The sequence below is a fragment of the Balaenoptera acutorostrata genome, chromosome 4 (genome assembly GCF_949987535.1).
Source record: "Balaenoptera acutorostrata chromosome 4, mBalAcu1.1, whole genome shotgun sequence".
Taxonomy (NCBI): domain Eukaryota; kingdom Metazoa; phylum Chordata; class Mammalia; order Artiodactyla; family Balaenopteridae; genus Balaenoptera; species Balaenoptera acutorostrata.
In genome coordinates, this window is record NC_080067.1 from 40,270,269 (window position 1) to 40,289,738 (window position 19,470).

At 40.4% G+C, this 19,470-nt stretch overlaps 1 protein-coding gene across 1 annotated transcript in view; it reads right to left on the reverse strand.

Annotated features, from left to right (window-relative positions):
• STRIT1 (small transmembrane regulator of ion transport 1) overlaps window positions 1–19,019 on the reverse strand; it is a 51,883-nt gene extending 32,864 nt beyond the window's left edge. The window contains exons 1-2 of the mRNA XM_028164264.2: window positions 18,757–19,019; window positions 17,169–17,374 (exon numbers count right to left, since the gene is read on the reverse strand). Coding sequence (XP_028020065.2) covers window positions 17,169–17,374; window positions 18,757–18,864 — 314 coding nt within the window. The 5' untranslated portion in view covers window positions 18,865–19,019. The remainder of the gene's footprint in view (window positions 1–17,168; window positions 17,375–18,756) is intronic.
• Between the last annotated feature and the right edge of the window lie 451 nt (window positions 19,020–19,470).

The window sequence follows — 19,470 nt, forward strand, 5'->3', positions numbered from 1 at the left end:
CTTTCTCTATCTACCATTCTTACAAGGAAGAGAGACAAAACAGCAACAATGATCAACAGCATAATGTTTTAATTTGACCTTTTGACGTCTTTGAAGAGATATTTTTAAAGCAGTTACTTCCATATGCTTCCTTTAAAAGGAAAAGAAAAGGCTAACTTAAAAATTATGAGTCTTGCACCATACCCCAAATATCAGTGATCTGGAATTTTCCAAGCCCAGTTGAATGTTTATTTCTATAAGGGAGAAAAATAAATTTTAGTACCATCAGCAGGTAAATTAAATTGGCAGGCCATCATCTTCTCAGCTGCCTATATTGACATTGTTCTGAAATTAACTATTGGATTTAGTTTAGCCATGAATAGTATAGTGTTCAAAAATAACCAGTTTCAACAACTTCTATATGATATTTTTCTCTTCATTCCTTTCTGAATACAAAGTTTCTCTCACTAATGGATTGCTTATGATATGCTAAGGAGTCCATCACCAGCCTAGAGTAAAGGTAGAGATAGAATGTGGTTGTGATGAAATTGCTGTATTCCACTGCAGAAGTGATAAAAATGCAGGGGGCCTCATAAATACTTCTGACCCATTTGCCTACAGGGATGGAAGTATTTATGGTTTGGAAATCTCTGGCTATAAAAACGCATTCCGGTTTATTCTATGCTATCAAGTAGCCTTTTGTTAAAGTAGAGTTTTATGGGTAAGTTATTACTGGGAAATCTGCCTTTAGAACATTAGTAATGCAATAAATTCCACCCAATCCATCCAGGCTATTTTGGGCAGAACTATGTCTAAATGAGCCAACTGCATTTCACCAAAGATATTATATTCCATTCAGAGGCTCATATGTGATCTTCTTGGTCCTTGTCTTTTTGAGATTAGTAAAAGCAGGAATAGTCATGATAGGAGTTTCTTTTATTTAGAGAATTTCAATCAAAAGATGACATAAAAAATTCACTGAACAAGAATGGGTAGTTAAACCAAGTAGTAACTGAACTGATCTTTATTGGCAACTGAATCATATTGCAGGTCCTGAAAATAGCATGTGAAATCCATGAAGATATTTTTCTATCTTGAATCCCTTGCATATGAAGTTTATAAATGATTCTTTCAAATTTGTATGGGCACTATGAAATCATAGTTCTCTGACTGTATCATATGTGTTTGTTTTGTTTCCAAATTTGAATGAAAAACACATTGATATAAAGGATCACATATTCACAAGAGGCAGTTCAGCTTTGGAGTCAGATGTCCTGGGTTTAAACAATGGCTCTGCCGCTTATTAGCTATGTGGCCTCGGACAAGTTACAAAGCAATCTTGTGCCTCACTCTCCTGCTCTGTGAAGGGAGGACGATAAAAATATCTATTTTGTGAGGATCAATCAAGTATTTGCTCCTATTATGATTATTCTCCTTCTGTATGTTCGCACACACAGCACCTGCAGAACAATGGGACCACAGGAGGCACTCAGTTATATTCATTGAATAAATTGGCCATAGTAGATTTCATATAGTTATAGAGGCACGTAGTAGCCTAGTATGGGTGAGAAGAGGAGGGAAGGCAGGGATTGCGAGTCTGAGAGAACTGAAAATCCAGTTTATTAGGAATATACCCTTTGCTGAGTAATTAATTCTCGGTTTTTTTCATCTGTAAAATGGTGCCAAGAAAATGATCTTTAAAAATTATTGGAATTGGGCTTCCCTGGTGGCGCAGTGGTTAAGAATCCGCCTGCCAATGCAGGGGACACAGGTTCGTGCCCCGGTCCGGGAAGATCCCACATGCCGCAGAGCAACTGGGCCCGTGAGCCACAATTACTGAGCCTGCGCGTCTGGAGCCTGTGCTCCGCAACGAGAGAGGCCACGATGGTGAGAGGCCCGCGCACCACGATGAAGAGTGGCCCCCGCTCGCCGCAACTGCAGAAAGCCCTTGCACAGAAACGAAGACCCAACACAGCCAAAATTAATTAATTAATTAATTTAAAAAAAAATTATTGGAATTGGAAACAATATATGGTGAGCATTGGCAAAATATCTGGCCCTTCATAAATGATAGCTATTACTAATACCATGATCTGTTTCTGCTCCCAGAACACCTTTGACACCAAATGTGTGAGGGTTTTTCCCACACCGACAAATTCTCCAAATCCTGTGCCTTACAATTCAATTCTGACACTCACTATCTGGAGTTAGTGCGGACCCCACAGGCTGAGGGCTCGGTTCCACAAGATCGCCCCCGCTTCAGATAACCAATCGCCAAGTCTGGGCTTCCTGTACTCCTGATTCACTGGCTGTAAATCAAGGATTCCCATGACCCTCAGGTTTGCTAATTTTTCAGAACTCAGGAAAACGGTTTCCTTACTATTACTGGTTTATCATAAATCTTATAATTCAGGAACAGCTAAATGGAAAAGATGCAAGGGCAAAGTATGGCAGGCACTGTGGAGTTTCCATGCCTTCTCTTGGGTGCCCCATCCTCTCAGCACATGATGTATTCACCAGCCCAGAAGTTCTTTGAACTCCATTGTTTAGGATTTTTAAAAAGGTTTCATTACTTCATTACATAGGCATGATTGATTAAAGATGATTGAAAGATTAACTCAATCTTCAGCCCCTCTCCCCTCCCTGGACACCTGGGGGTGGAGCTGAAAGTTCCAACCCTCTAATCACATGGTTGGTTTCTCTGGCAGCAAGGCCCCAAGCTCCAAGAATCACCTCATTAGCATAAACTCAGGTATTAGTTGAAAGAGTCTAGTTATGAATAACAAAAGATGTTCCCCTCTCCCCAGTCACTCAGGAAATTCTAAGGGCTTTAGGAGCTCCACCATGCTGGGAACCAGATAAGACCACAGACATATTTCTTATTGTCACAATGTCACTATACCGTGTGTGCAGGATGATGCTAAAAAAAAAATGACAACACTGACCTACAGGCACAATTTCACCACATTTTAAAAATATCTACAGTGTGCAAGGCATTTTGCTGGTGACGTGGATGGAGAGATAGAAAAGACAGGAATTCTGTGGCTCACAGTCTGTCGAGAAGTAGGATTTTTAAAAGACCACGAAATAAATGATTTTACGCAAAAGCATTGTCAAATGGCAAAACTAAAACGGTTTAGTAACAAGTTTGATGTCCTTTATTCAAGGGAAAACAGTCCATGGATTGTGGGAGCACAGTGCCTCCCAAGGAAGTGGCTCACTCTTCCCGGGGGTTTTGGGTGAGAGTGAGTTTTATAGGGCATTAGAAGCAGCAATGAGGAAACAGGGCTAATTGGCTGGGGTTGCGTATCTGACCTTATCTGGAAAGATCAAGGAACAAGGAAATAACTATAAAGCCCAGAGTTAGCTTGGCATTTGGGGATTGGCTGACTGGATATACTGTGTTTCTGGTCAAGCAAAACATTTACAGGAGCACAAAAGTGCAGTCTGCTGACATAGTACCGTGGGCCGGAGCTGATCCGTCTTGGACCTGGAAATTTATTTCAACAGCATAAATCTTCAAAAGTGACCCCCAAATAAGTAAAAAAGCACAAATATAAATCAATAATCACAGCGTAGTAAACCATGGCCAGGCCTGTTTCATCAAAATCTTAGGCAGGTACAATAGCACAGTAAGAAATTAAAAACTAGGTTATATAAAAAAATGCCTGGTGAATGTTAGGTACTTCAATGGTACAAAGTGGTAGTCAAAAAAAATGTAAATCTGGAACCCAGAAAATGGGCCTAAGTATCATGGTTTAAATAAAATAGAAATGCAATTTTTAGTATAAACTCCTGAGAACCCACCTACACTCCCCCAACACAGGAGGTGATATCAGGCAGTCAGTCAGCTGCCTAGGGTCCGACCTAACAGACCGCTGCCTCCGTGTGGACAGCTGAGGCCATCAGAGGGCGGCATCCCTCCGTGGGGAACAAAGGTGGTGCCTGAAAGCCCAGTGCACTCACACCATCGTGAATCTTTATTCCCCTTGAAGAATAAAGAGGATAATAATAATAATAATAATTCTCTTTATTATCCTCTGAATTGTTTGTTTGCCGGTTACGAAATCAAACCAAAAAAAATTATGTTGCTTAAGATAGTTGTTTTTTTTAAAAAAAAAAAAAGAAAGAAAGAAAAAAAAGAAGAAAAGAAAGTTGTGCTGCTGAATAAATAATTCTCATTGATCCTTAACTGTGGAGTGACTTTTGTTGCCTGGCCCATCTTACCAGAGAAGAAACTGAAAGAGGTACAAATTATTTGCATTATTATAGTGACTTTCAAAGCATTGGAGGAAAAAAAAAATCTAAAGTTTCCAATTCATTCTACAAAGCTAGAAAAGCTTTTTAAAAACTATAATCAAAAACAAAACTACAGGTCAGCATTTCCAAAACTGATCCACAAATCCCTCTTTCTAATACATATTAATGAATGGTGTACCCACAAAAGAGATTTTGTGATCAAACAACTTAGAAAAGTGCTACATAAATTTTGGGAAATTCAGCCTAAAATACATTTTAAAGGTACATTGATTTCAGTACTGAAGAGTCATAATTTTGTTTCATAAAAGATATTACAAAATTATGAATTCCTCTATTTATTAGAGAAATAAAATTTCTATATGTCATATATATATATTTTAAATGTATATCAATCAAAATTTCTAGGCATTGCTTTTATATAAAGTCTACTCTGTTTTGTTTGCTAATTTCTAAATCTAGCAAGAGATCATAATACTAAAAACCCAATATTTTCTCTAAGAGGCAGATATCAAGAGTCACAGCTGAATATCTCTTTTGGCTTGGTTAAAAGGTGGACAGAAGTTACTAAGTTCAATTACGACCCCCCCAAAAAATCCCTAAATATTTCAAACAATTGACTTTTCATACAAAGCACAGGGTATAGGCATATGGACTTGTATAATTAACACCAGTTTAGGCTGTCTCTTTGAAATTTTCATTGTTTTTTTGGCTCTGATTTGAGTCACAACAATGAAAAGATAATTAGTCATAAGAAAAAAAAATCTGGTTATATATGTGGTTCAGCTACATTATGAAACCAATATCAGACATTTTAATTTTTCCTTCTAATGAAGATGAAAACGGCTAGTGAATAAATCATATAGAGACACTATAAAAAGAAGGAGTGATTATCACCCTGAGCAGTATCTTGCAATTTTTTGAAGACTGCTTCAATGTATCAAAAGAGGGAATGAGGTTTGAAGGATACTTGCAATAAGCAAAAGGAATCATTTTTACTCCAGAATCATAAAATCGCATCATTGTTTTTTTTAAAAAACTACTGGACACTAGAATGAAAACTACAAACACTGAATTTAATGTGTTAAAATTCCAGACAGCCAATAATAACTTTTCCAGAAGAGTTCATCTTACTAGGATTCAGTGTGGACACTGGGGAAATTCACACCATTAAACGGAAAAAGTTCCAGTCTTTGGTCAGTTCCAGGGAAATAGACTCTGAGTCTGGGATTAGCATGCAGGAGGCTTGCTGCGGGGGCAGAAGCAGGGGGCAGAACACCGGGAGGTAGAAAGGGATGTGGGACTGGGCAGAGGGGAAAGTTGAACTGTTACGTGGCTGTGATAAAGTCTCAGTCAGCTCCAGTGAATCCTGTAGGAAGCTGTGGCGATGGGATGGCCCTTTCAGAGCTGTGCAAACTTGAGGCAAGAGAGCCAGTTCCTTGTATCTCCACACTGAATGTGGACTGCCCTAGGGAGGAGATGGAACCTGGGGCAAGATCACCCGCTTTGGCCAAGAGCAATGCCTGGGGAAGGACTCAGCTGTGAGCCAGCAGCCGGTGGAATGTAGGGTTGCTGGGCAGTGCAGGAAGCATCTCGGGACTACTGGTCCCATGGGTGGGGACTGTTACTAATCAGTGACATTGAGCTGCAAGAATTCCTGACATTAGTGAAATGCAATGAGAAATTCATTTCATGCTCGTCTACTCAGGTAAAGTTCAAAGAAGAAAAATCAGCAGAACAAAAATAAATAAATAAATAAATAAATACATGCTAGAGTAGAAGTTTGGGAAGAACAGAAATAGATGTAAAACTCTGAGATAATTGACATCTGCTGAAGTCGGATGTTAAGTATTTATTTAGATTTTCTCCCCCAGGCACATGCACATACCATACACACCATGATCCTTAAGTCAAGAAAATTTAGTCTAAGCAGTTAACTCCTGGTCAGAGAAATGTGTCATCACTCTGTTGAACAGATATCTGCATGCTATTACTTAACTCAGGCCAAAACTAAAACCACACCCTTGTAGGTAGGTAATACCAATGCACAGCGACCTTGGCTTAGCAATAGCATTTTATTTCCCCCTATTTCCCCCTAGTATTTTGGCTGCTGAGAAAGTCCTGTTTCCAAACACCTAACCCAAATAAAATGTAAAATGTAGTCTCCCTATTTCCTATTTCTCTGTCTTCACTGCATCTCAAATCTAAAATGGCTCACACCAACCTCCCAATCAAATTCACTGAGATTTTTTTCAAATTAACAAGATATAAAACAGACAAGATAGGTACATGATGCTCTCAGTTGCATTCACTAAAATCAACCTGAAAAGCAGGAAATCATTAATTATTTTTAAGTAAAAGGAACAAAATACTAGAAATTCGATCAATTTTCAGTGGCACAATTTTGGGGTGGAGGTGTTGATGAAATACATATCGTGCATTTTTCCTCAACCAGAAACCTACCCTTTTTTCAAGACTAGTTTCAGAATCACTTATATACCTAAAATACATTGAACAAACTATTACATGTGAAGAGTACAGATTCAGAGCAAGAAAGGATCTTAGATCACCTAGTTCAACCCATTTTACAGGTAAGGAAAGTGAGGCTAGAAATGGGAAACCACTCATCAAAGAACATGGAGCTAATTAGTAGCCACTGCCACACAAAAACCCAACTCTCAAAGCAATGTTCTTCCTGCAACAATAGCTCTGTTAACATTTCGGGAAGTTTCAATGTGTTCTTGTTTTCTATGTCATTGCAATTAACATTTAATCTAGTAGGAGATTGTGGTTCCTAATGTGGTGGCTAATGTTTAAATGTTGAAGCTACTTTGGTATTTTGTGAACAATGCAGGAAACTTGCCAGATTTTGTATCTTAGATAAACCTGGTTATATGTTTTGTATGGCTCTTAAAGCTGGGTAATGTGGTTACCAAGTCACAAAATTTTAAATGCATCTAACGTTAGTTTTTTACCTAGGCTCCAGGCCTGGTACAAAAGAACTGAGTCCACGAGACCCATGTGCTGATGGAACCAGTGGCCCTAATAACCGCCAGCAATGTTCTGTCTGGCAAGAGGTTTCCAGCTTAAGAGGATGCATGGCCCAAAGCCAGCACCAATCTTACAGCATGAAAAATTAAAACCAGAATATAGTTTCAAAATCTGTAAGGCATTTTAAATGTCTGGCTAACCCTGTGCTGTAATTTCCATTCTAGCTTTTCCACTGTATTCAGAACGGGATTTTGTGTTAAGATTTTTAAAGAAGATACAGCGGGGAAGAAAATCCATAACCATACATCCTCCCAACCTCCAGACATGATACGCTTTTGCTGAGCATATTTTATATATTATCTATGGCACTTTGGCTCATTCCATGCTTATGAAGCCAAGGTTAAAAGTTCAATTGCAGCAAGAGTCAATGACCTTCACTCTGACCTGTGGCCCTAGACAGTGTTCCAGACCCTAATTACCCTCCAATGAAAGATGTTAGGAAAACCCCATACAGGAGTGAATGGTCTCCTGGAGCTACTGGAAAATATCTTCAATGACATGTCCTTTGTCCAGAGACTAGTAGCACTATCTCCACATACAAAAAGCAGAGGCGCTGACATTTTTTAAAAAACCAACTACACTCCAGGCCTTTCCCTGGACCCTGGGGACAGACACATGAACAAGAAAGTTAGGTACAACCCCTGGATTCTAAATTCTGCTTCTTCCAGGAAGCCTGTTGGAAAATTTCAACTAATCCTGATTCCTCTCTTCTTTGAGCTCCTATAGCACTTAGAGTCTGTAACTAGATATTAGAGCACCTTCCACTGGTATCTCTTGCTTCGTTTTCATTTGTTCTTCACCACAAGAGGGTCTCATTTCCCCAACTAGATTACAAACTCTTTGAAACCAAGAACCATTGCGCTTTATTCTCTGTCCCACACAACGCTTAACACAAGAATGATCACTCTATTGATACCAACTGTTGCTTTTTAATTGCCCTTAAGCAGCTAAAAAATTAAAAAAATTAGTGAAGAAGGAAGACTGAGTGATTTCAGATAAAATTTCGACTGAGAATTCATTTCCTTAAAAATTCTCTCTCAAAACATTGACAATAACTTTTAATCCACACAAAATGCAAAGCCTAAACATAAACTAGTAAGTAATACATTCACACATGAATGTTAATACACAGTATCTATACAATATTAGGTGAAAAAGCAAATTATTATCACTATATGTATAGAAAAAATAAGGATAAATACCAAAATATTACATTAAGCCATAGGAAATTGTGGTTTTTTTGCTCAAGAATGTTCAACTCCCACCAAGTTCATGTGGCTAAAGTGTTATTGTGTTTGGTTCTAGATGTGAACATTATAGGTAAATTGAAATGCTTTTCACATTTTAGGGTATTTCTATTACTTTTCTATTTTTCTACAGTGAGCATTTATGTTTAAATTAGAAAAACAATTTAAAACATACTCTGATTTATTGACTATACCAGTAAATTTTTTTTTTTTTAATTTATGAAAAGATGGCTCTGCCACAGGAAATCTGGCATCTAGCCTCCCGAAATCTTGGTCAGATTTGCTTCATTAGATTCAGCTCAACGCTCCTTGAGAAAGCAGCTCTTTAGTATCTAACCCCCTCTAGTGAGCAGATTGCAAACCCTCAGCTCACTCTTGGAATTACACTTGAAAACAGACCAGCCGTACATTGGACGCTAGCACTGTTCCTAACAGTTTTTAATTGCAGAATATTGCAAGCTCATTCCTCAATGAGTTGTTTTTATTTTTCTCCAGACCAAATGAGTCCAACATTTCTTTTATTAATGGGTCCATCCCTTACCTTCAATTCAATTTGAATTGCAAAGACTCAGAGTAGAAAACGGTATCACGATGTTAAGAACATCAGGGTTAGCTGGATCGTCCACCACATTTCTAACTTCAGTGCAAGCCACCTCTGTTACCTAGGGCACATGCCATAGGGATAATACCCACAGAACTGACAGGAAGAACCAAATATGTGATCTAGTACAGGCGGGCTGGAGGGATCATTAAATGCTACACAACAAAGCTGGAGGCTAATACCAAACATGGCTTTCACTGTTGGTTTGTATTTATTCAGAAATTTTACCAACGTCAGTCTTTCATAGAATTTCAATTTAGCCTTCGGTTGAACTTCTCCTGTGGGTTTAGATTTATTGTGAAAATTTTCATTTGATGCATCAAATAAATAAATGAACATCTAGGGACTTCCCTGGCGGTCCAGTGGTTGAGGCTTCCACCTTCCAACGTAAGGGGTGTGGTTTCGATCTCTGGTTGGGGAGCTAAGATGCCACATGCCTCGCGGCCAAAAAACCAAAACATAAAAACAGAAGCAATATTGTGACAAATTCAATAAAGACTTTAAAAAATGGTCCACACCAAAAAAATCTTTTAAAAAATTAAAAAATAAATGAACATCTAATATATGTACTCATTTGTAATTATAACTAGATTTCCTAGATTTATTATCCATTGCTTCCTGAGGTTGAATCATTCCTGAAGGAGCTGCTGTTGGCACATCTACAGGATCACTCCCTTCTTCCTCCAGGAAGGTCCCACACACAGTCTCTTGTTTCCCTTTACCCTGGGAGGAGGGCTCTTTGTGAGATGCAAGCCTCGGGCTGAAAACCATCTCACATTTCCTACTTCTGTTGGTTCAACAAACATTTACTATGATCCCATTAGACATAAGTCACTGTGATGTGTGGAATATAAAGATGAATTAACTCTTTTTTTTTTTTTGGACAATGGAAAATTCCCCCAGGACAGCTGATCATCTAGAAAAGAAACTCACATCTGTACGTAAGTAACTATAGAGTGAGGCAGAGTGTGACAAGAGGCCTCTGTGAAAGGTGCAAATGAAGCGGGGTTGTGAGGAGGCGGTGGTGTCATCATCGCAGGTGACCTTAGCGAGAAGGCGGCACTAAGTCTTAAACAACCACCAGCTCAAAACCTTTCCTCTGCCCATTCCTACCCCAGTCTCCTCTGCACCAACCTCTCCTCTTCCAAATGTTTCCTTTTCTTTTCTTGCCTATCACCGGTCAGAGCTAAGTCATAGATAGGGGTTGGTCAGATACCAAGGGGGAGGTGGACCTGGGAAAAGAAAAAGAAAGTATAAAAGGCCAGGAGATCGAAGAGAAAGACAAAATGTGTCCCAGGGAGACAGGGAAAGGGCTCACACTGCAGGACTCAGGCAGGGGCAGCAAAAACCTGCTGCAGGTACCCCTTTCAACGTGTAGCTTGGTGCAGGCCCAGGGGCAAGGGTACCATGTAGGTAAAACATACCTACGCCAAGACATGTAAGTGCTTAGGGCTCCAGGTAAGTTTGGCCCTTCTTTCAGCCAGGCCACAGCTGCCGTGCAGGGAAGAAGCATTTCTTCCACTCCCGTGATGGCCAAGGTCGCCTAGCCCAGTGAGGAGGCAACGCTCCCAGAATTTGAATGGCAAATTCAAATCTTTGCGCTCAGGCTCACTTGGTTTGGGTCATCATGTTTCATGTATGTTGAGAAAGCAGGAAAAGACCCATTCTCCTAAAGTAGGGAGTAGGATGGACTTTTTCTTCGGTGTCCCTAATAATCTCCTGTTGTAGAGGAATGGATAAAGAAGATGTGGTACATATATACAATGGAATATTACTCAGCCATAAAAAGGAACGAAATAGTGCCATTTGCAGAGATGTGGATGGACCTAGAGACTGTCACACAGACTGAAGTCATAAAGAGAAAAACAAATATCGTATAATATCGCTTATATGTGGAATCTAGAAAAATGGTACAGATAAACTTACTTGCAAAGCAGAAATAGAGACACAGATGTAGAGAACAAACGTATGGATACCAAGGAGGCGGAAGGGGGGATGAATTGGGAGATTGGGATTGACACATATACACTACTGATACTATGTATAAAATAGATAACTAATGAGAACCTATTGTATAGCACAGGGATCTCTACTCAGTACTCTGTGGTGACCTAAATGGGAAGGAAATCCAAAAAAGGGGGATATATGTATACATATAACTGATTCACTTTGCTGTAGAGCAGACACACAACACTGTAAAGCAACTATAGTCCAATAAAAATTAATTTTAAAAAAATCTGTTGTAAGCAAGGGATAGCGTGGAGTAGACCTAAGGAAACAATCCTTCAAGGACACAGCCCCACCTTGCATCCTTACACAAATGACAGCAGAAACGCAAAAGGACCAAACCAGGCAGGGAACAAGCTAGCAGCCCCTTCTGTTCTCTTATTGACAACCCTTTCTCTCCCCTGGTCCCCTGCCTCTAACCTACATCTGTGTCACCCTGACCCTCCAAGCTTTCAAACACTGCCCTCCATAAAGACTTGGACTTGCCTCTGATAACTATCCAAGAGTCATTTAATCTCAATTCCTCATTCAATCCCAGTTCCTCATTGCCTTACCTGTAGAATGGAAATAATAATGACTACTTTACAGAAATGGGAGGATCACGTGAGATGATGTTTATAAGTTAAATGATTTTATGTTTGTAAATTTTATGTGCATGATTTATACATATATATAAATGATTTTAGGTGAGGCGATCTGCACACATTTAGACAATGTTGTCTAGCACACAACAGTTCTTTAGCCCCCTTGCTGCTGTCACCTTGGATTTGCTGTCATTTATGCTATTATGGAAGTTAAGCATTAGTATGTGTGAAAGCAATTTGTAAACTGTAAAGATCTATGCAAATGTGATTTGCTAATGATTTACTTACTCTGTACCAAGGGATATTTCCATTTTATTTGGAGACAAAATCTTAAGCTAAAGGTGATGCTATAATGGCGGGAATTCAGACATGGGGGAAGAGAATGTAGATAAGGAAGACAATCCCCTCAGGGTCCCCCAAAACGATATTAAGTAGGAAAGTAAAGCAGCTTGACACTTTCTCTACATATAAAGGCAACTCTGAGTAAAGTCAGTTAGTGATTGTACACAATGTTGAGGATAAACAGAAATAGACGGTTCCAAAAAGTCTGTCATAAAGATGGGATGTATTAGTCTTTGAGCATCTCGGGTCTCCTTATATCTCCACCATCACATAAGGACTCCCGTAGGCATGCAAATGCAAACATGCACACACCTTCCATCATGCAATACTGAACTTGCTTCCCTCCCAGCTTTGCTCTCCCGCCAGACAACTGGGGAAGGAGCATTCTCTTTGAGTTTAAGGATCAGAATCATTCACTATGGAAGCTTCCATTTTACACTCGTAAGTGAAGGCCAGAAAGGTCATGCAGCTGAGCGTGAATCACAGTCGAGAGAGGGGCAGACCCAGCTGGAATCCAGGCCTCCTCTTCCCCCCCACTACCCCGTGCCTACAAGGCCTCATGCTGGCATCTGGCTTTTAGTCTAGGGTCTAAGGTGAATGCATGTTCCAACATCATTAGCCATATAAGCTATTTTAAGGGAGACGCTTTGGTAAATTATGCCTGTTTGGATTTAGTACAACACTGATTCCAGCAGATGGCAATGAAGAACTTTATAATTCCCACATATGGGTGAGGAACCCAGTTTATGCTCTTAAGAGATTACAACAGCTTTTGTTTGTTTGTTTGTTTGTTTTGGTAGGTAAACAACTCAGTTTTTAATAACATTGAAAGATTTATGCAACCATCACCAACATCAAGTTTTAGAATATTTCCATCACCCCCAAAATTTCTCCATGCCCATTTAAGGTGAATTCCTGGGCCTACCTCCAGTACTGGGCAACCACTGATCTTCTGTCTCTCTCTATAGATTTGCTTTTTTCTGGAAATTTCACACAAGTTGAATCATGCAATAAGAATCTTTTGTGTCTGGCTTCTGTCACTTAGCAAAGTATGTTTGAGGATCCTCTCTGTTGGAACATGGTTCAGTACTTCATTCCTGTTCATTACTGAACAGCATTCTACTATATGGATAAGTCATATTGTACTGATGGACACTTGGATTACAGCAATTTTTGTTCTGATCTAACCAATGTTTAGGGACAGAAGAAAATTGTTCTCTTCTGAATGATGTTTATTTTTTCCCTCTTTGTCTGAATACCAAAAAATCTGAAACCTAAGTTTGTTAATTCATCTGACCCAAAATATATTACACTATGGCTCTGAACCAGGTACAGTGGAGGCCCTGTGGAAGGATACCGAGATAAACAGACATGATGCCCCATCAGATCAAAACAAATGGGTCTGGTCCATCCACGCAGGGACTTTCACAGACAGTTCAACAACCGGAAGTTAAAGAGAATGAGTTCTAAGGAGACCTACTTACTTCTGACTCTAAATATGAAGACTTAATAAAATCATGAAGGTGGTTGGACCAGAGCAGCAATTCCCAGATCTGGCTGATGTTTTCTCAAGTCCTTCTTCCATATATTCTGATTTATTTAACTTTCAGATAAGCACTGAAAGTTATGTATTTTGAAGCTCCCCAGGTGAATCTGATAAACCTGATGTCAGGTTTGGGATCTTCTTGTCTCTAGATGGCCTTTGCTGTCCCTTCCAAGACCAAGGGCCCTCATTACTGTGGAAGACAGCCAAGAGCAACAGAATCAGCTCCATCTGGGCCCCTTGTCAGCTGAAGCCAGAGCGGAGAGCCCTGAGAGTTTTGGAAGCAGTCTACTTGGAAATAGGGGTGGACCTTTTATTCTGCATATGGACCTTAAAACATGATTGGTATACACATATGTATGTAAACACTGGTAATATATCTATCAACCGAAGGTGGTTATCAATATGAGGGTTAGAAAATGCTATTAATGCCATTTCCCTAAAAGAGCCACTGTTTCAGCCTTTTAGAAAGCACCATATGTGGTGAATACTCTTTTGAAGAAACATATCAACATATATAATTATCGAACAGAAAGCAATGGGATGCATATTATTGCTAATCTGCTTTACTTGAAAGCAATTAGAACACTGAGCATTGGCTTATATTCCCTTTTCAGGGAACAAATTTAACTGAGAGCCAAATAGCACAAAGCTCTGTAACTTAGACAAAAAGAGTGATTAAAACTGTCAAGGCCAATACATACTTAAGGATGAAAGTAAACTGTAGTTGATGCCTTCTTTCCATTAGCTCACATCCATATTTCCCTTGGATGTGTGCTTGTCAATTCAAAATTATTAAGTTCCAAATGAGTCATTTGTTTTGTTTTGTTTTTTTAACATCTTTATTGGAGTATAATTGCTTTACAATTATACAATGTTGTGTTAGCTGCTGCTGTATAACAAAGTGAATCAGCTATATGTATACATATATCCCCATATCTCCTCCCTCTTGCGTCTCCCTCCCACCCTCCTTATCCCACCCCATTAGGTGGACACAAAACACGGAGCTAATCTCTCTGTGCTATGTGGCTGCTTCCCACTAGCTATCTATTACATTTGATAGTGTATATATGTCCATGCCACTCTCTCACTTCATCCCAGCTTACCCTTCCCCCTCCCTGTGTCCTCAAGTCCATTCTCTACGTCTGCATCTTTATTCCTGTCCTGCTCCTACTGGGCATACACCCTGAGAAAACCATAATTCAAAAAGAGTCACGTACCACAATGTTCACTGCAGCACTATTTACAATAGCCAGGAAATGGAAACAACCTAAATGTCCATCAACAGATGAATGGATAAAGAAGATGTGGCACATATATACAATGGAATGTTACTCAGCCATAAAAAGAAACAAAATTGAGTTATTTGTAGTGAGGTGGATGGACCTAGAGTCTGTCATACAGAGTGAAGTAAGTCAGAAAGAGAAAAACAAATACCATATGCTAACACATATATATGGAATTTGTTTTGTTTTGATGGAAATATCTGAGATTCTTTTTGGATGTTATTTCTGAAATAGAAATAACGATGTACCCCTACTGATTATTGGCAGATTTATGTTTACATATGAATCCCTAAAGAATCCACTCGAGGAATATGCTGCCTTGATAGAGATCTTAGGATAAAGGTCTTCAGCTCCAATGTTCTCCTTCAGGTTCCTGCACCACCATTGTCAGAGCCATTCTTTGGACATTTGCTATATATTCCTAATTTGTTACAGCTTAGGTGTTTTTGTTTTGTTTTGTGTGAAGTGTTTCCTGGTAGACAACTGTTTGCAGGCTGTGTCCTCTGTCCAAGTTAGAAAGAAGGAACTGTTAGACCGTCTGAGTTGACACTGGTGCCCAGATATCTGAAGTGTCACCCTGGCCCTCCTCCTTGGGGGATGGGGTTTTGGTGTGATCGATGGAGTCCACCGGGTCTGTAAACCCACCAAGTGTGTGTTTACCTGGTTCCTGAATTTATAGTTGGGAAAAGAGTGCTTAGTCAGTGGGTGTAATGCCCACATTGGATCCTCAATCTGTGAAATAAGGGATCTCATGGTGGGGAAGGTCAAACTGAAATCTCTGAAACTGCCCACCCCCAAATTTAAAAAATTATCACATCCAATAGGTAGGGGATGGCAGGAATCAGTGCCAGCTTTAAGGATCTAAAGGATGCAGTGGTGGTGGTCCCCATATCTTCATTTGATTCTCTAGCCTGGCCCATGGGGAAAAAAACAGATGGGTTCTAAAGGGAACCCTCCTACGCTGTTGGTGGGAATGTAAATTGGTGCAGCCACTGTGGAAAACAGTATGGAGGTTCCTCAGAAAACTAAAAATATGGTTACCATATGATCCAGCCATCCCACTCCTGGGCCTATATCCAGAAAAGACAAAAACTCTAATTCAAAAAGATACACGCACCCCAATGTTCACAGCAGCACTATTTACAATAGCCAAGACATGGAAACAATCTAAATGTCCATCAACAGATGAATGGATAAAGAAGATGTGGTACATGTATACATAAATAAAAGCATAAAAAAGAATGAAATAACGCTATTTGCAGTAACATGGATGGACCTAGAGATTATCACAATAAGTGAAGTAAGTCAGAAGGAAAAAGACAAATACAATAGAATTCACTTATATGTGGAATCTAAAAAAAAATGATACAAATGAACTTATTTACAAAATAGAAACAGACTCACAGACTTCGAAAACAAACTTATGATTGCCAAAGGGGAAGAGGGAGAGAGATAAATTAGGAGCTGGGGATTAACAGATACACACTACTCTATATAAAGTAGATAAACAACAAGGAACCTACTGTATGGCACAAGGAACTATATTCAATATCTTGTAATAACCTATAGTGGAAAAGAATCTGAAAAATATATCTATAAGTATATATATATATATATATATATATATATATATATATATATATATAAAACTGAATCCCTTTGCTGTACACCTGGAGCTAATACAACAATGTAAATCAACTATACTTCAATAAAAAGTTGTTTAGGAAAAAAAAAAAAAGAAAAAGCAGATGGGTTCTAGAGTGGACCTTTGAAAACTCCACCAGGTAATAGCCCCAATTGCAGCCACTATGCCAGATACGGTATTCTTCTAGAGCAGATTAACACAACCTCGGGTACCTGCTATGTGGCCATTGATCTGGCATATATGTTTTTTTCTATTCTAATCAGAAGAGAGGATGAGAAACAGTTTGCATTCACATGGAACAGGCAGCACCGTACATTTACAATTTGCCAGAGAACTATGTTAATTCTCCTTCCTCCGGTCATAGTATATTCCAAAATATCTGGATTATCTGGATATCCAACAGAGAATCACGTTGATTGATTAGACGTATAACATTATGCTACTGGGCAAGATAAATGAGAAAGCTAGCATGCTGGAGGCCTTGGTAAGACCCATGCACCCCAGAAGGTGGTAGACAAGCCTTATAAAGATTCAAGGGGCTACATCAGGACAAGTTTTGGAGCCCAGTGGTACTAGGCATGCCAGTTAATCCTCTCCAGAGTAAAACAAGAATTATTGCGGCTTACCTTCTACCCTGAAGTAGGGAGCTCAGTGCATTCAGGCTCTGACGGCAGCACACTCCACACCTGGGGACACTGCTCCAGTCTCTGTACCAGGTGATGCAAATACTGCCAGCCTTGAGTGGGGCCCCAGGAAGGAAAGGGCTCTTCAGCAGGTCCAGGCTGTGGTGGTACAGCAACCCTGTCACCTTAGCCTTCTGAGCCAGCAGAACCTGTGGTGGTAGAGATATCCGTGGTTGGAAAAGATGCTGCATCGAGTGTATGTAAGCCGCGGTGGAGGACGGAGTCCTACAAGTCCTAGGGATCTGGAGCAAGGCCATGCCATAGGCGGGGAAGAATTAGACACCTTTTGAAAGACAACTCCTCATTTGCTCCTGAGCTCTGGGAGGGATGGAGTGCTTGGCCACAGGGTACCAGACAACCATGCAGCCAGAAACGCTCAGCACGAGCTTGGTCCAATCAGACCCACCAAGTGATGCCGTCAAGTAGGCCCAGCAGCGCTTCATCACAAGATGGAAAGGGAATATCTGGGGTCAAAAGCCCGCCAGATCAGAGGGCATAAGCAAGCTGCATGCACAAGTAGCTCAGACCCCCTCACCGACCACTTTGTCAACCGCTTTGCCATTCCCTCAGCTCAAGCCCGCAGCCATTTGGAGAATCACGTCTGGTCAGCTGACCACCACGCTTTAAGGATGGATTGGCTCAGCAGGTGGTGCAGACTAGAAATGGATGGCAGCTGTTTCAGCCTCACGTGAAAGAACAGTTTCAAAGCCTCAGAATGCTTATATCAGGACCAGAAAATATTCTGGCCCATGGAAATTAAAGACCAGCAACATCTGACCAACGCTGAAATGATTTATTTTTCAGTTGACTGATACCCAGGATACTATTATTGTCACCGGTGTTCATTATCCAGCAGATGCTAACTTTTTCACATTAACTGACAACCTGAAAGCCAGGCAGCTGAGCTACCCTCAAGCTAACTGCAAATGATGTTATTCAGAGTCCCAGATTCCTTCAGTTTCTAGTATCATCTTCTTTACCTGCTGAGGGGGTAAGGCTTTGATGCTGGGTCACCTCACGTCACAATACAAAACAGGTTTTGCCAGAAGCCTACAGAAGCCTAGGATGCAGACACCTACCCAGTGATTCACAGGAACAAATGCAAAGCATCTGCCCATGTGAATTACATTAAGATCAGCAGAAAGCTGGCTGCCCCTTAAAACAACAGAGTTAAAGTGAAAGGAAGGCTGGTTCTTCGAAAAGTGGTAAACAAACAAACGACTTTATTCCTTCTTGGGAAACTTATTCAGAAAAGGCATATCATTTTACACACAGGAAGACAAATACACAGTCATTTTCATTACACCACACTCAGGAATCCAGCCCAGCACCTACTTTCATACCACCCCAGCAACTTAATTAGCCTTCTCTGGTTATCATTTTATTTTGCTGCCACACTTTTGGAATGACCACCTTTCAAACACAATCGTATTAACACGTAACATGCTGCCCTGTGACACGCTCCCTGCTATGGGGCAGTGCTTTTTGCAGAACCTGACGTGTGCTGCTTCCCCTGGCAAAGTTGTCTTACCTGAACCCGGCAGGGACTGTACAAAACCTTTCTGTTTCCTGTCCAGGAGGCAGGGCACCCCATGGGGCCAAATCGTTCTGCTTTCTTAATCCCGTCTTCACTTAGCATATGGGAAGAGACAGAATAGCTTTTCCCAACCGACCCTGAGCAAACACATCAATTAGTTCAAGAGGAGCTTCACAGCTGAAAGGAAATGTGGAATTCATCTAGACTAATCCTCACGTTTTGCAAATTGAAAATCCATGTCCTAAATAATGGATCAGACTTCCACCAGGCCACTCAGCTAGAGAGCAGGAAATGCTAGCGGGCATGGGACCATGACAACGCACCCTGCCAAAGAGAAGGCATCAGCTGAATTAGCGGGATTGCCTTAGCAATCCACCCCCAGTGACTGCCTCCGGTACAGCCCCAGACCTGTTCTCTGGTTACCGACCCTCCGCTCCGTCTTTGGCCTCTCTCTGGTTGGTTCCAGCTGTTCCTCTTGGTGTATGGTGTCAGCTGGGGTCCAGTCCAGAGGATAGTTATGCCAGGTATTTAAAACCGTGGGGATTTAATTCAGGGACTTGGTTATATGGTTGTTGAAACACTGAAAGAGCAAAAAATAGCACGCAGAGATAACCCAGAGGTTAGTAATTGCAGGAAGCAGACACCACCACAGGTAGGGGAACAACAGGAAAGAAGTGGGGTCACAAAGGCTCTGCAGTCACAGGAATG